At 49.8% G+C, this 22,465-nt stretch overlaps 1 protein-coding gene across 1 annotated transcript in view; it reads right to left on the reverse strand.

Moving 5' to 3' along the window:
* RARS1 (arginyl-tRNA synthetase 1) overlaps nt 1-22,465 on the reverse strand; it is a 190,043-nt gene that overhangs the window by 145,761 nt on the left and 21,817 nt on the right. The window contains exons 2-4 of the mRNA XM_030211798.1: nt 12,286-12,433; nt 11,672-11,806; nt 9,654-9,842 (exon numbers count right to left, since the gene is read on the reverse strand). Coding sequence (XP_030067658.1) covers nt 9,654-9,842; nt 11,672-11,806; nt 12,286-12,333 — 372 coding nt within the window. The 5' untranslated portion in view covers nt 12,334-12,433. The remainder of the gene's footprint in view (nt 1-9,653; nt 9,843-11,671; nt 11,807-12,285; nt 12,434-22,465) is intronic.

The raw sequence follows: 22,465 nt of genomic DNA on the forward strand, positions 1-22,465 counted from the left end.
GGACGACGACCCATTAGTGAGAATTATCAGCCTGTTTGTCCTTGGAGAATCAAAGATACTTCCTGTTACCTGGAAGTATCAGAATGTGAGTGTAAGCATCCTTTAAGTCCAGAGAGCACAGCCAATTGTTCTACTGAATCACAGCGAAGGGTACCCAGGGAAACCATCTTGAACTTTGCTTTGACCAGGAATTTGTTCAGGGCTCTTAGGTCTAGGATGGGACACATCTCTCTGTCATCTTGGGCACAAGAAGTACCTGGAATAGAAACCCTGCCTTTATTCCCCTTGTGGAATGGGGCTTGACCACATAGGGCTTTAGAAGGGTGGAGATTTCCACCGCAAATACCTGCTTGAAGGTGGTGGAAACCTACAAATTTGAGAGTAGTGGGGTGTCCACCTAGGCCCACTCGAAAGCCTCCATGAGAAAGAGGCTGCAGCTGGAGGTTGCCAAGACAGGGTTTGAATGGTATCAGTTATGTTTCTATATGAGGTCAGCGACCTCTTCTACCTTACCTCCAGACTGTCACCTTGGCAAGGCACAACTGCCAACCTCTACTGATCTGCTGGTTCTAGGTTAGACATGCAGCCAGGAGAGTCTGTGCATCCCCACACCCATGGCAACAGTCTGGAAGCTATATCAAAAGAACCATATGCACTCCTAGCCAGATACTTCCTACACTCCAACTGCTTTCTGGCCAACTGGTGAAGCTCTGCAGCATGCTTCTGTGGGAGAGAATCCGCAAGACTTAGTGAACTGCAGATCATAGACTGAAAGTAAAGGCTTGTGTACAGCTGGTAGGACTAGATGCAGGCAATGAGCATTGAGACCTGAAAAGCTGTCCTCCCAAATGATTCTAGTGTTCAAGCCTCTCTACCTGGGGATGCCAAGGCATGAGTTCTGGAGCTCCTGGCTCATCTGGGAGTGGATTTGACCACCAGAGAGCAGTGTGGCAGTTGAGCCCTTTTGAATCTAGGAGCCTTCTGGAAACAATACTGCGTCTCCACCTTCTTAGGTATGATTTGCACTGAGTGGGGAGATTCACAGTTCATCAGTGCATCTTTAAGGATAGGGTGAAAGGTACCGTGCCCTCTTCCTTAGGAGGAGACTCAGACTCAATCTAGGACAGTTAACATCTTTGTCCTGGGCTCTTCCTCAGTTTATAACTTAAATGAGATGGCAGAAGCCATCTCCCTGATGAAACCTGTGAAAGAGACCCTCAGGTACAGATTTTTATTTCTTGAGGTGCGGAGGAATCAGAAGGTACTCCACAACTCCTCCTCAGAGTCAAAACAAGAGTAGGAGGATGAAACAAATGGTGATCAGCTGTGGGGATGAGGTTTTCAAATCTTTATTACAAGCACCAGTGTAATGGGATCCGTCATGGGCCGTGTTTAGGTGGGCACAGCCACCTGCCTCGGGGGTCACAAATTTAACTCCAAGCTTGATATTAGGCAAACAAAATGTATCTCTGGTGCAGGAAAACAGGAAAAGCCTTACTACTGACTCAATGACCGTGATTTCGCTGTTTGCTGTTTCGCAATGGCATTCACAATGTTCTGCTCTATAGATACCACAGTCATTGAGCCAATAGTAAGGCTTTTCCTGTTTTCGTGCATCAGAGATACATTTTGTTTGCCTAATATTGGGCTTGGAGTTACAATTATGACCCCTGAGGCAGGTGGCTATGCCCACAGAAACATGGTCCATGTCAGGTCCCATTACACTGGTGCTTGTAATAAAGATTTGAAAACCTCATCCCCACAGCTGATTGTTGTTTGTTTCATCCTCTACTCCCGTTTCGATTGCGTTTACGTATGTAAGGGCTCTGCTCCTTCTCAGAGTTCCATGAACAGTCCCGATCAGACTCTTCAGTGTACTCAAGAGTGGACTGAGTTGTGCCTGCCTTAGCTGAGTGAAGCCATGTCCACACCCCAAAGAGCACCGAGGTACAGCCCTACCCTCAGACTCAAGGGAAGCTTCCTCCTCCAACGTTGAGCAGTACCATATGTGTTGATGTCAACACCCTTTGAGGTGCCAGTGCCATGGATCTCTCCACAGGCATGGATGGAGCCTCAGGGAGTATCTCGGGTTGATCTGCAGTTGGTGCAAGCGCCCTTAATGCCTGAGCGGATTGCAACTGTGGCATCTGCACCAGCTCCTCCCTGAGCAAGGTTTAGAACCAATCATCGAAGGTGGGCTTTGGCAAAGGCGGGGGAGCCAAAGGAGTCTGTACCGAACTGAATGCTGGGACCTAGCTGCTAGAGACTTGCACACCGGCATCTCTTCCAAAAGGGGGGGAGGGATGGAAAGTACTCCTCCCGATGCCGGCACTTCTCAAGTACCAGTGATGCTGATGCCCTTGTGCTCCTGGCACCGTGCGTCAATGAGGACCAATGCTTATGCTTCTTGGGCTTCCCTCGATGCTCAGCATTGCGGTCCTTCAGTGCTGATGAGGACGTTGTCAAACCTGTATGTGCCCTTGGTGTCGGGTCCAATGCTGACCGGTCCCAGGGCCTACTCTCAGTGTCCAAGATCAAGAGAGGTGGAGACCTCCTCGATGCTGGTGCACTCTCAGTGGATGTTGAAGTCTTGGCAGCCATTGGAGGTCGATGCTTCCAGTGACAATGTTGATGAATTGGTTTTCAATGAACCAAAAAGTCTCTCCTATTGGACCTGCCGTGCCCTCTGTTTCTTCAATTACATTTGCAAACAGAGAGAGTTAGGCTCAAGGTCAGGACCCAAAGCACCCGATGCACAGAGTGCAGGTCAGTCAAGGAAATCACCCGATTACATCAGGTGCACCTTTTGAAGCCACTGGGAGCCCTCTTGGACATCAAAAAAAGAGAATCGCTGCCAAACTAAACTCCTCAATTGTGATCAGAAAAAGGAGAAACGTTCAAATTGAGGTTTGTGCTCCGACCTAAATGAGCCTAGCAATTTGTGAAAAAGAAAAAAAAACTAAGAGCCAAAAATACCACTAAAATTAAAAGGGAAACAAAATCAATGAAAATTAAAAATAAACAAAAAAGGGACAAAAATACCAGCACGGGAACGTACTGCGAAAGAGAGAAAATATGCACTAAGAAAAGAACACAATAATACATCCTGCTCCATGGAAAAACAATGACTAAGGGACTCGTGCGTCAAGCAGGAGGAAGCCACTGCCTCTTCAGTATTTGAAGCTTCCAAAGCAGTATGGCAAACCGCAATGGGAATAACATGAACTTTCCTCACAGCGAACGATGGCCCCTTAACAAGGGCATAAACAAAAAAGAAGGGAATAAACTCGTCCTCCACTTTGTATAAACGGAGGGAATACTTGCATCCTCCTGGAGGGAATAAACTCATCCTCCCAAAACATGAACTGGAGGGAATGAACTCATCCTCCTATAACTGTAACAAGAATCCTGAAGACTGTTTTCCGACTCCCCAAGGAAGGAATATAACTTCAGGAAACAAGAACAGCACCAAAAATCAGAATCACTGCAATACAGACAATCACACAGGGAGGGCTCATGGCTTCATCTGCTATGACTAAAGGAAAGAAAATTACCAAGGTAAGAACCTAATTTTCCCTTCCTTGTCATCAAGCAGATGAAGCCATTACGTATGGGATGTAACAAAGCAATCCATAAATAGGGTGGGAACAAGCCACACCACGCGCTAGCACCTGTGCTCCAAAATGCTTATCCCTCCTGGCAGCCACATCCAGCCTGTAATGTCGGGCGAAAGAGAGCTTAGAAGCCCATGTTGCAGCACTGCAAACCTCATGAAGAGATAGTGCTCCAGTTTCCGCCCAGGAAGAGGAAATCGCTCTTGTGGAATGTGCCTTAAAGGCTTCAGGCGGAGCCCGGCCAGACAGCAGATATGCTGAAAAGATAGCTTCTTTGAGCCAACGGGCAATAGTGGCTTTAGACGCTGAAGACCCTCTGCGAGGATCTGCAAACAGCACAAAAAGATGATCAGAGGTCCTGAAAGAATTTGTAATTCGCAGATACTGCAACAGAGTCCTGCGCACATCCAAAAGGTTCTGCCCAAATGAATCTGGAAACTCCTCCTCAACAAAGGAGGGAAGAAAAACAGGCTGGTTTAGGTGAAATGCTGAAACCACCTTAGGCATGAAGGAAGGCACGGTCCGAACCATGACCCCTGACTCTGAGAATTGCAGAAAAGGGTCTCTACAGTTGAGCGCCTGGAGCTCTGACACCCATCTCGCCAAGGTAATGGCCACTAAAAAGACGGCCTTCAGTGTCAAATCTTTCTCTGAAGCAAGCTGAAGCGGTTCAAAGGGAGCCCCCTGAAGGGCCATCAATACTAACCCCAGGTTCCAAGCTGCACAAGGTGCCCACACGGGAGGACGGAGCCGAAGCACCCTCTAAGAAACCGTGCCACATCTGGATGAGCAGCTAAGGACACGCCTTCAACCTTGCCACGCAGGGAGGCCAATGCTGCCACTTGCACCCGCAGGAAATTATAGGCCAAGCCTTTGTGTACACCATCCTGCAAAAAGTCCAGAGTCGGCGAGACAGGAGCCCGCAACGGAGAAAGCGCTCTTGAAACACACCAGACTTCAAACTGGCGCTAAATCCTGGCATAAGCCACGGAAGTGGAGCGCTTACGGGCCTGCAGGAGAGTGGAAATTACCGTATTTGAGTAGCCTTTATCTCTCAATTGCGCCCTCTCAATCGCCATGCCATAAGACCAAAGTGGCAGGCGTCCTCCATGGCCACCGGACCCTGTGACAACAGCTGCAGAACCAGAGGTAAGGGAAAGGGAGCCTCCAACAGCATCTGTCAAAGGTCCGCATACCAAGGCCTCCTGGGCCAATCCAGGGCGATGAGCACCACTTCTCTTGGATGCAGCCGAATCTGCAGGAGCACTCGCCCTATCAAGGGCCACGGAGGGAAGACATACAGCAAGCCCAGGGGCCAGGGTTGAGCCAAGGCATCCAACCTGGCAGAGCGAGGATCCCTCCGTCTGCTGAAGAAGCACAGGACTTTGGCATTGGAACTGGTTGCCATAAGATCCATCACTGGCTTGCCCCATTTGGCACATATCTGCAGGAATACATCGTCTGCTAGTTCCCACTCCACTGGATCGATCTGATGCCTGCTTAGATAGTCGGCTTGCACGTTGCTCTGACCTGCAATGTGAGCTGCTGACAGGGACTGTAGATGCAGCTCGGCCCAGTGGAAATTTGTTCTGCCTGCGCGGCTAGAGCTCTGCACTGAGTGCCGCCTTGTCGATTTATGTAGGCCACTGCTGTCGTGTTGTCCGACATCACTCGGACAGCCAATCCTTCCAGGTTCACTTGAAAGGCCAGAAGAGCCAGAAACACCGCTTTCAACTCCAGGCGGTTGATAGACCACTCCGACTCGTCGGGGGTCCACAGACCCTGGGCATGCTTCCCCTGGCAATGTGTGCCCCAGCCCTTCAAACTGGCATCTGTCACCACTAGGTACCAATCGGGGAGCGCCAGCAGCATTCTCCGCCGCAATATGCTCTCCGAGAGCCACCACTCCATACTGAGGCGGGCACAGGGAGCCAAGAAAGTCTGCACTGATAATCCTAAGATACTGGAGACCATCGTTGAAGTAGAGAATACTGTAGAGGTCTCAGGTGCGCTCTCGCCCATGGCACCACTTCCAAGGTGGCCGTCATCGATCCCAACAGCTGGACAATGTCCCAAGCTCCCGGGCGGGGCATCCTCAGGAGCAGACGGACCTGATTCTGAAGATTGCACCGCCTTTGCTCGGGAAGAAACACATAGCCCCAGGCTGTGTCGAACCTGGCCCCCAAATATTCTAGAGATTGCGAGGGGGTCAGGTTACTTTTGGCCATACTGACGACCCAGCCCTGAGATTGAAGGACTGAAACCACTCTGGCTGTAGCTAGATGACTCTCTTTTTCTGAGTCTGCTCTGATGAGCCAGTCGTCTAGGTACGGGTGAATCCGGATACCCTCTCGCCTGAGAAAGGCAGCTACTACTACCATTACCTTGGAGAAGGTTCGGGAAGCTGTGGCGAGGCCAAAAGGCAAGGCCCGAAACTGGAAATGTTTTCCCAACACCGCAAACCGCAGAAACTTCTGGTGCGGGGGCCAAATTGGTATGTGCAAGTAAGCTTCTTTCAGGTCCAGAGACGTGAGAAACTCTCCTGGCTGTACCGCCGCAATGACGGAGCGCAGGGTTTCCATGTGAAAATGCCGCACTCTTAAGGACTTGTTTAGCTCTTTGAAGTCCAGGATCGGGTGAAAAGAGCTGCCTTTTCGTGCCACCACAAAGTAAATGGAGTAGCGGCCTAGACCTTGTTCGGCGGGAGGCACCGGGGTCACAGCCCCTATCTGGCACAGACTGTGCAAAGTCTCCTTTACCGCCGCCCGTTTGGCGGCAGAACCGCATCGGGACTCCACAAACACGTCTCTCACCGGGGCATCGAATTCTATTCGGTATCCGTCTCTGATCAGGTCCAAGACCCACTGATCTGCGGAGATTTTGGCCCACTCCTCGAAAAAGAGGGAAAGTCTTCCTCCGATGATAGGAAACGAGGAGGGGGCCAGCGCACCATCATTGAGAGGGTCGCCCCCGAACTCCAGGCCTTGTACCGGCAGCTGCGGAACGTTTGTCCGAGCGAAAGGAGTTTCTCTGCTGAAAGCGGGCACGCGAAGTGAACCCAGCAGCATGCCCCGGGCGGTACCTTCTAGCTTCACGGAAGCGAGGTCTGTAAGAGGAGCGGACCGCCTGACCCTTAGAGGAAGGCTTCGGCCTATCTTCGGGCAAGCGCTGAGGTTTGGAATCCCCCAGGCCTTTAACAATGTTTTCCAGCTCCTCACCAAACAGGAGAAGGCCTTGAAAGGGCAACTTCACCAACCTTTGCTTAGAGGCCATGTCCGCCACTCAATGTCGTAGCCAAAGAGTGCGGCGAGCCGCCACTGCTACAGCCATTTGTTTAGCCGAAGCTCTGACCATATCATAAAGGGCGTCAGCCAAAAAGGACAAGGCCGACTCCATCTGCGGAGCCACTTCAGATAAGGTCTCCGCTCCATCACCGGGCTGTTCCACTGCCTGCTGTAACCAAGCCAGGCAGGCTCTAGCAGCATAACAACTGCATGCAGACGCCCGAACAGTGAGACCTGCCAAATCAAAGGACCGCTTCAGAGCTGAATCAAGCCTGCGGTCTTGAATATCCTTCAGGGCAACACCTCCTTCAACAGGGAGGGTAGATCTCTTTGTCACAGCCGTGACCAGGGCATCCACTTTAGGCATTGCTAAGCGAGCCAAATGTTCCTCACTCAGAGGGTATAATTGCCCCATAGCCCTGGCAACCTTCAAAGATCCCTCGGGGTCAGCCCATTGAGCCGAAATAAGCTCTTGGATGGAGTCATGCAAAGGAAAGGCTCGAGCAGGCTTTCTGGTACTAGCCATCTTTGGATTAACAGCGGAGGCTGTGCCACTCCTAGGATCTTCAATCGAGAGGGTTTGTAAGGCATCTGAAATAAGAGCTGGCAGCTCCTCGCGGTGGAAAATCCTCACCGCAGACGGATCATCAAGCTCCTGTGGCAATTCTGCACCTGACTCTGGCTCCTCAGCCCAAGAAGTTCTGCCAGACCCCTCAGAATCCTCATAGCCCGACCACGGGGGGGAAAAGGGGGGTGCGCCACACTCAGAAGGGGAATTAGCCCTTCTGCGTTTATCAGGGGGGTAAGAAACAGGCAAAGCCAACTCCAAAAGGCCAGGATCCACCGGGGGGGGGGGGGGGCAGGCAGAGGGTCCGAAGATCCCTGTGGAAGAGCTCTTTTAAGCATGTGCGCTCTTTACAGCATTAAAACAAAATCAGGGGAGAAAACCGCTCCCTGACCGCCCGGATCCTGCCCAGGGCTATCAGCTCTATTATTAGCCTCACTCAGAGGACCCCCCCCCCCCCCCGGATTCAGGGCTCTCCGTCGCAACGGAGGCCGCACCATGTGGAAAATCCAAAATGGCATCCGCTGCCAGCTCAGAGCGCAAAAGATCGCCGCACGCCATGCTCTGGCCGGCTCTACCGTCTGTACAGCACGAATTACAGAGCCCCGCTGCTGATTTGCGCTTGCCACATTTAGAACAGCGCTTTACAGTCTCCGCAGCCATCGCCAAAAACGGTGGTAAAATTCAAAAATGGCGGTTCGCGCCAAAAACGTTCCGATCGCGGGCCCACCCCAGAGGAGTCAGAAAACACTCTTACCTCACTAGACCGAGTATCACAGCTCCAGTCCTGCGGAAGACTCTCAACAAAAAAACTTCTTTTCCAAGATCACTGCGCTAAAGCGCGACGCGACTTTAATTAATTATTTATTTACGCTGTGAGGAAAGCAGAGGCAAAAGAGGTAAATAAAAACACTCCGGAGGCTCAGATATGTGGGAAAGGCAGGGAAAGGCGAACCAATGTGCCTGCATCCACTGAGTGGGCAAGGACAGGGAAAAGCAAGCTAATATGTCCACCTCCACGGGGGCATGGGTAAGGCAGGCAGTGGCGTTCCTAGGGGGGGGGGGGGGGGGGCGGTGGGTGCGGTCCGCCCCGGGTGCCGCGCTTGCCTGTCCTCCGTTGTTCCATGCTTCTTCTCTGCCCCAGAACAGGTTACTTCCTGTTCCGGGGCAGAGAAGATGCATGGAACAACGGAGGACAGGCAAGCGCGGCACCCCCCTGGTGGCATGCACCCGGCGGGGGGGATTCCTTCGCGGAGGTGTCCTATCGCCCGGGGGGGGGTGGTCCGCGCTGCATTGGGGGGGGTGCTGCACCCGGGGGGGCGGGGCGCATCGGCTATCCGCCCCGGGTGCCAGCCCCCCCAGGAACGCCACTGAAGGCAGGGAAAGGGCTGACCTATGTGCCTTCAAAGTGAAGCTGCTATAGCCTCTAACGCCCCGGCTAACAACTGGCAAGCCAGGAGCCACCCCCAGGCAGATTTTTGATGGAGCTCGAAGAAGCTGCAGCCACCCTGCTTGGGGAGATAGAGAATACTGAAGAGGCAGTGGAGCTAGCTGGCCATGAAGCACTGTGAAAAGTTGAGTGCTCTCTATCTCCCCCTGCTGGTTGATGGACACAACCCATACGTAATGGCTTCATCTGCTTGATGACAAGGAAGTCTGAGTTTTCAGGGGAGGGGGGGTTGATAGTGTGGTATGGGATGGGTGTGTCCTGGGAGGGATGGAGAAAACACTGGGGGGAGGGGGTGTTGCTGGGGATGAGTAGGCAGAAAGAAAACTGGGGGAGAGAGAGAAGACTGGGGACTGAACCTGCCAGAAGCAAAGGGGAGGAGGAAATCAAGTCAGAGACGGAAGACAGCTTAGGTAGTGTCAGTCCTGGGGCACAGAAGGCCCAGGCTTTTATGCACGGAGAATTCTACCCCCAAATAATTTAATAAAGAAAAATGTAACATTTGGCAGAATTACAGGGGGGGGGGGGGGGGGGGGGGGCGGGGAAACTGTGCACACAATTTAAACATTTCTCTGAATAATTTTTTTCATTTTTTGCACAGAATTCCCCTACAAGCAGAGAGCTTTGTGCATAATTTGTTTACAAATTTCAATCTAATTTACAATAAAACATGATATTCCAGAGTCCTCTTGCTCAGTGCACACAGATGAGACTCTCTTCCTGTTCTTTCCCCGTTAAGCTACCTGTGCTATGCCCATTGCGCTGTTACACTGGTAATCTCCAAACTTCGGCTGTTGGCTCAGGGTGACTGCCAGTGGAGGGTTTTCAAGTTCAGGGAAGGTGGTCTTGATGGCATCTCTAAAGATTTCTTGTAAGCACTTATTGATGTTGATCATAGCTTTTGTCGGCTTTTTTCTCTCCTCTTCAAGGCTCTGTGGGGACAGCAAAAGATTAAAAAAAAAACCAAAACGTATAACAGCTGCTAGTTACATGCACACCTCTGTCACTGAAGTACTCACTGATGCCTGGCACACAGAGTTATGAGGCTGTACAGCATAGAGAAGATTCAAGGGAAACACAGACAGCAGTTGGAATACCATGGAGGACTGGCATTTGGCACACATTCTCAGAAGAGGACAAAGCTCTTGGATGAACTAATTACCCATGCAGACAAAGAATTTTAAGGAGCTCGGGGCCTACACAAAATTTTCTTCCTGCTAGCCTTACTTTACTTTGGTCGCCAAATAGCTTTTGAAGAGTTTTACACTACACTAGTTACCTACATGCTTTGTAGGATATGGGTTTCTCCCATAAGCAGAGGTTGGGTTGAGCAGGAATTAGTTTAGATTAGTTTATTAAAATCTAATATACCACTTAGCCTGGTAGGCTCATAGTGGTGTACAAAAAAAAAAAAAAAAGAGGAACTCCAGTATTGTATAACAATTAGCTCCATTTCGTTCTGTAATGTTTGTGCTATAGAAGCAGCTCACTGAGGGCCCTAATGCAACAAGTTTTATTATGTATGTTTGAGTTGTTCACCACTCTAGATAAGGGCGGTATACAACTGGTAATAAATGAAGAGAAACTCACACGCAGCAATCATCTACGAAACCAGCCACCAGCACCATGAACAGAAGATTTGCAGCCTATCCTGTATGGTTAGCCAGTGTCTCATCTCATTCATCAAGAAAAAAAGTCCAAACTGGTCAAACATGGATTGTCAACATTGAAATATATTGATTTTTTAGAGGTCAAAGTTTTACCATCTAGAACAAATGTGGAAAATATGTATTTTCACTTCCTAAGAGTGTCCTGCTTCATTTAACACTTGTCCTCTTAGAAATGCATCACTATAGAGATTATAAGCTTTACAACTTTTTCCAGGTACAGTACCTTAGGTTTTATGCTCCTCCTTAGCTGGCTCAAACCTTCTCCATCAAACTAGAAAAGCCAATAACTTGTTGGGGATACTGCACCTATGTTTATCCCGTACCTAGGCAGACCATCATTTGTTTGACCCCCACCCGTCCCAAACAAAACAGTAAATGTGACGCTGAAAAGAAAAATGAAACTAGCCTAAATTCAGAACTGCTATGCAAGCCAAAGGGAGGGAGAAGCAGGAAGCGAGATGATATCGGTGAGCCAGGAGGGCTCCAAAGACCTGGCTTTCAGGTCAGAAAGCACTGAACACTACCAGCTGCAGAGAATGTAAAGAAAAAAAAATCACAGGCAAACCCCCACCCTTCCCAAACAAAACAGAAAATGTGATGCTGAAAAGAAAAATTAAACTAGCCTAAATTCAGAACTGCTATGCAAGCCAAAGGGAGAGAGAAGCAGGAAGCGAGATGATATTGGTGAGCCAGGAGGGCTCCAAAGACCTTTTGGCTCAGAAAGCACTAACACTACCAGCTGCAGAGAATGTAAAGAAAAAAATCACAGGCAAACCCCCACCCTTCCCAAACAAAACAGAAAATGTGATGCTGAAAAGAAAAATTAAACTAGCCTAAATTCAGAACTGCTATGCAAGCCAAAGGGAGGGAGAAGCAGGAAGCAAGATGATATCGGTGAGCCAGGAGGGTCCAAAGACCTGGCTTTCAGGTCAGAAAGCACTGAACACTACCAGCTGCAGAGAATGTAAAGAAAAAAAAATCACAGGCAAACAATAAAACCAATATAGGACACAACAAAAAATCCTGGTTCTCAACCGCCATGAGCCAAGGAAGGGTAACCTGTATTGCTGCCACCTTGTCGGACTCCTCACCTTGCGAAGAATGTTCAGCTGATACTTCAGTTTGGAGTTTTCTTCTCGCAATCTCTCTGTGCTGGGGAAGCCGTTCAGAGAGTCGATGTGTTTCAGGCTGTCAATCTCAGCAGCTAGTAACTTGATCTCTTTTTCCTAAGAACAGGAACACTGCTGTCAAAATATATGTACCACCCACTTCTTACATCAGAAATCTGTTTCAGCCTCAGCCAAAGAGAAAATGAAAGGTGCTGTTAATCAGTGGCAAAGGCAGGGGGGGTGTGATATAGTTTTACAGTTGGCAAACAGTTTCTGTAAATTGCATCAGAAGTGAGCAAAAAAGAAACTTAAGAGTTCAGGGTGAAAGCAATTTAAAAAAAAAAAAACCCCAAGCAGGACCTCCTGATTTTACAGACATGTTATTTCCTGTTTACCACCAGAAGACTTTTCATAGTCTTTACATTTCTTTATTTTATGAAAGTGCTTTTTATCACCAGACTCTTCATACATTCTCACTCTGCTGTTGCTGCTCAAAGTTAAATCGAAGTTTTGAAGTATGATGTGAAATAGGCTTTCAGTGACAGCAAGAGGCTCAAGTAGTTACAATTTGCAGTTGAACAGCTCTGTAGTCCCACCTGTATTCCCATCTGGTAGTCACACATCTGTAGTCTGTAGTCACACATCTCCTTTCCCTTAACTCCAAGGCTGCTAGAGGAGGCGCCACAAGAAACAAGGAGCAGAGGTGACGCTGCAAGCTGTGCAGGCCCACGGCACTAACGAAGGCTGTTGGGAAGGGCAGTATAATCAAGAAATCAATGGAAACTGAAAATGAGAGGCAGCTTAACATCCACATTGTATAACAAATGAAAATGACCCAAGCTGGAAGGCATTTTCTATTGCGGGGGGGGGGGGGGGGGGGTGGAAGAGCATTGAGGGGTGATGCTAGCTCAAGCCTTTACTGTAGTATTTTAATGTGAATTACAATTAGTGCAGTATGTATTTCCTCGTCTATGAGAGAGTTATACAATCTAAACTTTGTACCTGAAGCAATGGAGGGTTAAGTGACTTGCCCAAGGTTACAAGGCGCGTCAGTGGATTTGAGCACTGGCTTCCCTGGTTGTCTTCTAACCACTAGGCTATTTATTACTTTCTACCTCCAAACAAAAATGCAACTTTCCAGCGATACGAATGTTGCTCCTTCTCCTGAGGTTGGCACAGAGATCAGTTACTAAAAAACTTTTATCTACTAGGGATGGATGCTTGCAACAATATGTGAAATACCAACATCATATTCCATGTTTTTACATAAAACCCAAAAATGAGCAGAAACAAAACGTGAAAATCTGTTTGCCAATAACAGTGCACATTTTATTTGCAAGAGGGCGCGCTCTTTTCCTGATAGTGCGTCATTACATATGCACAAACCATCACGCGTACACCAACACTGAGCAACCGCAAGCTTTCAGGAAAGGAATGTGCACTATTTTGGAAAGTATGTGTCCTTTCTCCACACAGTATGCCCCCTTTCAAAAGAGTGCACACTCAACAACTTTGCTCCCAAGATGAAAAAAAATGGCCAACAAAAACCATTGAAACGAGCATTCCTGGAAACAAGACAGGAAACTACATGAAAATTTTCTAGCTGCCCATTCCTATTGGCTAGTCTTTTCAACAGAGAAAGCTGCACACATCAGGTCGGGTGTACATATAAAGTAGAACATATGAGTTTATCTTGTTGGGCAGACTGGATGGACTGTACAGGTCTTTATCTGCAGTCATCTACTATGTTACTATGTATGTAAAACCACCTTAGCACTGATGCTCTTACAAAACCCTGTTATGGGTTTATTGGGTCCTGGATGATACTGTACTCTCAGGAAGAGCCAAGAAATCTGAAATTAAGCATTTTCTATCTGCTAGATTAAAACCGTTTGTGGGAAAATATTCCACACATTGAACACTGGTGGCACCAGGTTTTAAAATTTGCTGCGTTTTGACAATGTAACACACACACAAGGGGCGTTATCTGGATGAATGACACAGTATGAAATCTCTTTTGGCACCAACAGGACAAGTTTGGGTTTTACAATGTGGAATGCCAGTTGTATTAACCTCAATTTGTGCATGTTGAGTTAGAGGGCATGGAAAATTCTAGAAGTGCAGAGTTTCATTATGCATCTATATATTCCATGGGCAAGTGTAAGGCCTGCGTTATTATTAAGTGCGTTACTAAAAAAAAAAAAAAAAAAAAAAGACTACAGCAAAGAGGAAGCATCTATTGTAGTGGATCAGTCCATGTGTCTGTTCATACACAAAGAAACAGATGGGAAAATTAGGTTCTTACCTTGGTAATTTTCTTTCCTTTAGTCATAGCAGATGAAGCCATTACATATGGGTTGTGTCCATCAACCAGCAGGGGGAGATAGAGAGCACTCAACTTTTCACAGTGCCTCATGGCCAGCTAGCTCCACTGCCTCTTCAGTATTTGAAGCTTCCAAAGCAGTATGGCAAACCGCAATGGGAATAATGAACCTCACAGCGAACGATGGCCCCTTAACAAGGGCATAAACTCAGAAAAGGAGGGAATGAACTCATCCTCCTGGAGGGAATAAACTCGTCCTCCACTTTGTATAAACGGAGGGAATACTTGCATCCTCCTGGAGGGAATACACTCATCCTCCCAAAACATGAACTGGAGGGAATGAACTCATCCTCCTATAACTGTAACAAGAATCCTGAAGACTGTTTTCCGACTCCCCAAGGAAGGAATATAACTTCAGGAAACAAGAACAGCACCTAAAATCAGAATCACTGCAATACAGACAATCATACAGGGAGGGCTCATGGCTTCATCTGCTATGACTAACGGAAAGAAAATTACCAAGGTAAGAACCTAATTTTCCCTTCCTTGTCATCAAGCAGATGAAGTCATTACGTATGGGATGTAACAAAGCAATCCATAAATAGGGTGGGAAGAAGCCACACCATGCGCTAGCACCTGTGCTCCAAAACGCACATCCCTCCTGGCAGCCACATCTAGCCTGTAATGTCGGGCGAAAGAGAGCTTAGAAGCCCCTGTTGCAGCACTGCAAATCTCATGAAGAGATAGTGCTCCAGTTTCCGCCCAGGAAGAGGAAATCGCTCTTGTGGAATCTGCCTTAAAGGCTTTAGGCGGAGCCCGGCCAGACAGCAGATATGCTGAAAAGATAGCTTCTTTGAGCCAACGGGCAATAGTGGCTTTAGACGCTGAAGACCCTCTGCGAGGATCTGCAAACAGCACAAAAAGATGATCAGAGGTCCTGAAAGAATTTGTAATTCGCAGATACTGCAACAGAGTCCTGCGCACATCCAAAAGGTGCAACTGCCCAAATGAATCTGGAAACTCCTCCTCAACAAAGGAGGGAAGAAAAACAGGCTGGTTTAGGTGAAACGCTGAAACCACCTTAGGCATGAAGGAAGGCACGGTCTGAACCGTGACCCCTGACTCTGAGAATTGCAGAAAAGGGTCTCTACAGGACAATGCCTGGAGCTCTGACACCCATCTCGCCGAGGTAATGGCCACTAAAAAGACGGCCTTCAGTGTCAAATCTTTCTCTGAAGCACGCCGAAGCGGTTCAAAGGGAGCCCCCTGAAGGGCCTTCAATACTAACCCCAGGTTCCAAGCTGCACAAGGTGCCCGCACGGAAGGACGGAGCCGAAGCACCCCTCTAAGAAACCGTGCCACATCTGGATGAGCAGCTAAGGACACGCCTTCAACCTTGCCACGCAGGGAGGCCAATGCTGCCACTTGCACCCGCAGGGAATTATAGGCCAAGCCTTTGTGTACACCATCCTGCAAAAAGTCCAGAATCGGCAAGACAGGAGCCCGCAATGGAGAAAGCGCTCTTGAAACACACCAGACTTCAAACTGGCGCCAAATCCTGGCATAAACCTCGAAAGTGGAGCGCTTACGGGCCTGCAGGAGAGTGGAAATTACCTTATTTGAGTAGCCTTTATCTCTCAATTGCGCCCTCTCAATCGCCATGCCATAAGACCAAAGCGGCAGGCGTCCTCCATGGCAACCGGACCCTGTGACAACAGGTGCGGAACCAGAGGTAACGGAAAGGGAGCCTCCAACAGCATCTGTCGGAGGTCCGCATACCAAGGCCTCCTGGGCCAATCCGGGGCGATGAGCACCACTTCTCCTGGATGCAGCCGAATCCGCAGGAGCACTCGCCCTATCAAGGGCCACGTACAGCAAGCCCAGGGGCCAGGGTTGAGCCAAGGCATCCAACCCGGCAGAGCGAGGATCCCTCCGTCTGCTGAAGAAGCACGGGACTTTGGCATTGGAACTGGTCGCCATAAGATCCATCACTGGCTTGCCCCATTTGGCACATATCTGCAGGAATACATCGTCTGCTAGTTCCCACTCCGCTGGATCAATCTGATGCCTGCTTAGATAGTCGACTTGCACGTTGCTCTGACCTGCAATGTGAGCTGCTGACAGGGACTGTAGATGCAGCTCGGCCCAGTGGCAAATTTGTTCGGCCTGCGCGGCTAGAGCTCTGCACTGAGTGCCGCCTTGTCGATTTATGTAGGCCACTGCTGTTGTGTTGTCCGACATCACTCGGACAGCCAATCCTTCCAGGGTCACTTGAAAGACCAGAAGAGCCAGAAACACCGCTTTCAACTCCAGGCAGTTGATAGACCACTCCGACTTGACGGGCGTCCACAGACCCTGGGCATCCTTCCCCTGGCAATGTGCGCCCCAGCCCTTCAGGCTGGCATGTCACCACTAGACAGCAATCGGGGAGCGCCAGCGGCATTCCCCACCGCAACATGCTGTGCGAGAGCCACCACTCCATACTGAGGCGGGCACAGGGAGCCAAGAAAGTCTGCACTGATAATCCTAAGATACTGGAGACCATCGTTGAAGTAGAGAATACTGTAGAGGTCTCAGGTGCGCTCTCGCCCATGGCACCACTTCCAAGGTGGCCGTCATCGATCCCAACAGCTGGACAATGTCCCAAGCTCCCGGGCGGGGCATCCTCAGGAGCAGACGGACCTGATTCTGAAGATTGCACCGCCTTTGCTCGGGAAGAAACACATAGCCCCAGGCTGTGTCGAACCTGGCCCCCAAATATTCTAGAGATTGCGAGGGGGTCAGGTAACTTTTGGCCATATTGACGACCCAGCCCAGAGATTGAAGGACTGAAACCACTCTGGCTGTAGCTAGATGACTCTCTTTTTCTGAGTCTGCTCTGATGAGCCAGTCGTCTAGGTACGGGTGAACCCGGATACCCTCTCGCCTGAGAAAGGCAGCTACTACTACCATTACCTTGGAGAAGGTTCGGGGAGCTGTGGCGAGGCCAAAAGGCAAGGCCCGAAACTGGAAATGTTTTCCCAACACCGCAAACCTCAGAAACTTCTGGTGCGGGGGCCAAATTGGTATGTGCAAGTAAGCTTCTTTCAGGTCCAGAGACGTGAGAAACTCTCCTGGCTGTACCGCTGCAATGACGGAGTGCAGGGTTTCCATGTGAAAATGCCGCTCTCTTTAAGGACTTGTTTAGCTCTTTGAAGTCCAGGATCGGGTGAAAAGACCCGCCTTTTCGTGCCACCACAAAGTAAATGGAGTAGCGGCCTAGACCTTGTTCGGCGGGAGGCACCGGGGTCACAGTCCCTATCTGGCACAGACTGTGCAAAGTCTCCTCTACCGCCGCCCGTTTGGCGGCAGAACTGCATTGGGACTCCACAAACACGTCTCTCACCGGGGCATCGAATTCTATTCGGTATCCGTCTCTGATCAGGTCCAAGACCCACTGATCTGCGGAGATTTTGGCCCACTCCTCGAAAAAGAGGGAAAGTCTTCCTCCGATGATAGGAAACGAGGAGGGGGCCGGCGCACCATCATTGAGAGGGTCGCCCCTGAATTCCAGGCCTTGAATCGGCAGCTGCAGAACGTTTGTCCGAGCGAAAGGAGTTTCTCTGCTGAAAGCGGGCACGCGAAGTGAACCCAGCAGCATGCCCCGGGCGGTACCTTCTAGCTTCACGGAAGCGAGGTCTGTAAGAGGAGCGGACCGCCTGACCCTTAGAGGAAGGCTTCGGCCTATCTTCGGGCAAGCGCTGAGGTTTGGAATCCCCCAAGCCTTTAACAATGTTTTTCAGCTCCTCACCAAACAGGAGAAGGCCTTGAAAGGGCAACTTCACCAACCTTTGCTTAGAGGCCATGTCCGCCGCCCAATGTCGTAGCCAAAGAGTGCGGCGAGCCGCCACTGCTACAGCCATTTGTTTAGCCGAAGCTCTGACCATATCATAAAGGGCGTCAGCCAAAAAGGACAAGGCCGACTCCATCTGCGGAGCCACTTCAGATACGGTCTCCGCTCCATCACCGGGCTGTTCCACTGCCTGCTGTAACCAAGCCAGGCAGGCTCTAGCAGCATAACAACTGCATGCAGACGCCCGAACAGTGAGACCTGCCAAATCAAAGGACCGCTTCAGAGCTGAATCAAGCCTGCGGTCTTGAATATCCTTCAGGGCAACACCTCCTTCAACAGGGAGGGTAGTTCTCTTTGTCACAGCCGTGACCAGGGCATCCACTTTAGGCATTGCTAAGCGAGCCAAATGTTCCTCACTCAGAGGGTATAATTGCCCCATAGCCCTGGCAACCTTCAAAGATCCCTCGGGGTCAGCCCATTGAGCCGAAATAAGCTCTTGGATGGAGTCATGCAAAGGAAAGGCTCGAGCAGGCTTTCTGGTACTAGCCATCCTTGGATTAACAGAGGAGGCTGTGCCACTCCCAGGATCTTCAATCGAGAGGGCTTGTAAGGCATCTGAAAAAAGCGCTGGCAGCTCCTCGCGGTGGAAAATCCTTACCGCAGATGGATCATCAAGCTCCTTTGGTAATTCTGCACCCGACTCTGGCTCCTCAGCCCAAGAAGTTCTGCCAGACCCCTCAGAATCCTCATAGCCCGACCACGGAGGGGGGGGGGGGGGGGGAAGGGGGTGCGCCACACTCAGAAGGGGAATTAGCCCTTCTGCGTTTATCAGGAGGATAAGAAACAGGCAAAGACAACTCCAAAAGGCCAGGATCCACCGGGTGGGAGGGCAGGCAGAGGGTCCGAAGATCCCTGTGGAAGAGCTCTTTTAAGCATGTACGCCCTATGCAGCATTAAAACAAAATCAGGGGAGAAAACCGCTCCCTGACCGCCCGGATCCTGCCCAGGGCTATCAGCTCTATTATTAGCCTCACTCAGAGGACCCCCCCCCCCCCGGATTCAGGGCTCTCCGTCGCAACGGAGGCCGCGCCATGTGGAAAATCCAAAATGGCGTCTGCTGCCAGCTCAGAGCGCAAAAGATCACCACTCGCCATGCTCGGGCCGGCTCTACCGTCTGTACAGCACGAATTACAGAGCCCCTCTGCTGATTTGCGCTTGCCACATTTAGAACAGCGCTTTACAGTCTCCGCAGCCATCGCCGAAAACAGCAGTAAAATTCAAAAATGGCGGTTCGCGCCAAAAACGTCCCGATCGCGGGCCCACCCCGGAGGAGTCAGAAAACTCTCTTACCTCACTAGACCGAGTATCACAGCTCCGGTCCTGCAGAAGAATCTCAAGAAAAAGACCTCTTCTTTTTTTTTTGTCTTTTTTTTTTTTTTTTAACGCTGTGAGGAAAGCAGAGGCAAAAAGAGGTAAATAAAAAACACTCCGGAGGCTCAGATAAGTGGGAAAGGCAGGGAAAGGTGAACCAATGTGCCTGCATCCACTGAGTGGGAAAAGGACAGGGAAAAGCAAGCTAATATGTCCACATCCACGGGCGCATGGGTAAGGCAGGGAAAGGGCTGACCTATGTGCCTTCAAAGTGAAGCTGCTATAGCCTCTAACACCCTGGCTAACAACTGGCAAGCCAGGAGCCACCCCCAGGCAGATTTTTGATGGAGCTCGAAGAAGCTGCAGCCACCCTGCTTGGGGAGATAGAGAATACTGAAGAGGCAGTGGAGCTAGCTGGCCATGGGGCACTGTGAAAAGTTGAGTGCTCTCTATCTCCCCCTGCTGGTTGATGGCCACAACCCATATGTAATGGCTTCATCTGCCTGATGACAAGGAAGCATACACATTAAAAACCAAAAGCAGTGAACCATGGGATGACCAGACACTGCCACCCAAAGATCAGGAAGGGCTGTGGCGGCAAAGAAATTGGTGTCACAGGGAACCCAACCCCTGCGGCACAAGAAGGAAAGGGACCACTGGAGCAGAATCAGTGTTCTGACAGGACCTGTCCTCCTACCGGCACCATAAGATTAAAAGGGCGCATTGAATCAACATTAGGGTTCCAACAAGGACCCAACCCCCTACCAGCACCAGAAAGAAAGCCTGCAACACAATGAGGTGAACCTTAGCGGTTGTCCTTGACTGACACGTTCATTCATTAACCAAAGGTCTTTTTTAAGACCATTCTGTATCTCACCATATCAGAACACTGGATGTTTATGTGTTTACTAGCCGTTAAGCCCGTAACAACGGGCTAGTTTTTTGTTTTCCTATGCCCCCCCCTCCCAGGTCCACCAACCCTGCTCTCTCCCCTGCCCTCCCCCTCCTTCACTCCCTGCTTCCTCCTCCTCCAATTTTCACGCCCATGTCAAAGCCCTCCTCCCTATTTGGCTGTACTGCTGGTGGAGGCGGGGCTTGGACTTCTACACTTAGCGTTCTGAGTGACTCTACTGCGCATTTGCAGGTGAGTTGGTCACTTGCCTTTTATATGTTTGATTGGGTGCATGTGTGTTTGGGTCAGAGAGTGAGTGAGAAAGAAAGTGTTTCTCTCTGATAGAGACAGACAGCGTGAGAGTGAGCTCTCACAGTGGTGGTGGTCAGTGGCTCTGTATATCCATTTGTTATAAGCTGCAAATCAGGGTTTTTTGTTGTTGTCCCCCTCTCCTTTTTAGAATATTGTGTGTGGGTCTGTGTGTGAGAGTGAGTGAGAAATGAAGTGTGTTTCTGTGGAAAAGAGACTGAGTGTGAGAGTGAGCAGCTAGTGTGTGTGTGCGTGTGTGTCTCTGTGTGTGAGTGAGTGAGTGAGTGAGAGTGCTTGTGAGCTGTTAGTACTCCCTGTCTCATTGGAGGTTCAGTGTCTCCTTGTAGTCAGTTGTTGGAGCTGTGTGGCGGTAGAGGTTCAGTGTCTCCTTGTAGCTGTGTGGCGGTGGAGGTTCAGTGTCTCCTCGTAGTCAGTTGTTGGAGCTGTGTGGCGGTGGAGGTTCAGTGTCTCCTCGTAGTCAGTTGTTGGAGCTTTGTGGCGGTGGAGGTTCAGTGTCTCCTCGTAGTCAGTTGTTGGAGCTGTGTGGTGGTGGAGGTTGTGTCTCCTTGTAGTCAGTTGTTGGAGCTGTGTGGCAGTAGAGGTTCAGTGTCTCCTTGTAGTCAGTTGTTGGAGCTGTGTGGCGGTAGAGGTTCAGTGTCTCCTTGTAGTCAGTTGTTGGAGCTGTGTGGCAGTGGAGTTCAGTGTCTCCTTGTAGTCAGTTGTTGGAGCTGTGTGGCAGTGGAGGTTCAGTGTCTCCTTGTAGGGAGTTGTTAGAGCAGTTTGAAAGGCAGGCTGGTTTTTCAGTCGCGTGCAGGTCTCCCTCCCCCCCTCCCTGCATACATGTTGTTGTTGTTCCGCCCCTTCTGCTGACTCGTGCTGTTCAGTGAGCCAAAGGGGCGGGACAGCTAGGTCTTTGCTTCATGCTGCAAAGCAGGACTTGTGTGTGTGTGTGCTGCAAGTGAATGCACCTGTTTACCTTTTTCTGTTGGCCCCCAGAACGTTTTTTGATCCCTGCTTGGTTTCTGCTGCGGGTTTTTTTGTTGCCTCGGCCACTTCGTCGTTCCTGCTGTGCCCTTGTACAAGGTGGTTCTCTTCTCCATCCTCCCTCCCTCCCCCACCGATGTCCACGCCCCCTCCTTCCCTCCCTATTGGCTGCATTACGTCCTCCTTCAATTTCCACGCCCCCTCCCCTCCCTACTGGCTGCATTACATCATCCTCCGATTTCCACGCCCCCTCCCTATTGGCTGCATTACGTCCTCCTTCAATTTCCACGCCCCCTCCCCTCCATATTGGCTGCATTACGTTTGGTACAGGAACAGGAGCTGCTGGTGGAGGCGGGGTTTGGAGTGTTGCTCCTTGAACGTTCGGTCTCTACTGCGCATTTGCGGGTGAGTACGGTCACTGGCAATTTATATGTTTGATACAGACTCCTCATGAAGGCCTAGCGGCCGAAACACAACGTTGTGTCAAGTCTTTTTATCAATAAACGTTTTTATTCAAGATTGTATCTCTCCAGTCTCTTGTACCCATGGTCAACCTCCCACCTTTCTTTTTACACTTTTGTGTTCTTCCGTGGGACATTCGAGTTCTCCGTTTCTGCGGATTCTCCAGTATGGGTCTCTATCATATAGAGACCATATGTAACAGTACCTCTGTCCCATGCATATACCCCCACACACACCTGCCACTCATACCCAAATATCTAGAGGTATTCACCACCTTAATACACACACATCCCTCTCTCTCTTGCACACAGCCCCACATCCTACATCTCCCCACAGACAAGTATATTTATCCCAACACATTTTCATTCTATTACAATGCTGCCACACACCAAGTTCCAGTTGCAAACCCCTCCAAACATACTATACTAGAGGCTTATATCTCGCCAAATCCCTTTAAAAACGGTACGAGGTGGGTAACAAAAAAGGCCCAACCAAACAATTGAACAGATACAAAAAAAAACAAACATAATTTATACACACAATAAAAAAATGTTTTAAAAAAGGCCCAACCAAACAATTGAACAGATACAAAAAAAAAACAAA

The sequence above is a fragment of the Microcaecilia unicolor genome, chromosome 8 (genome assembly GCF_901765095.1).
Source record: "Microcaecilia unicolor chromosome 8, aMicUni1.1, whole genome shotgun sequence".
Lineage (NCBI taxonomy): Eukaryota > Metazoa > Chordata > Amphibia > Gymnophiona > Siphonopidae > Microcaecilia > Microcaecilia unicolor.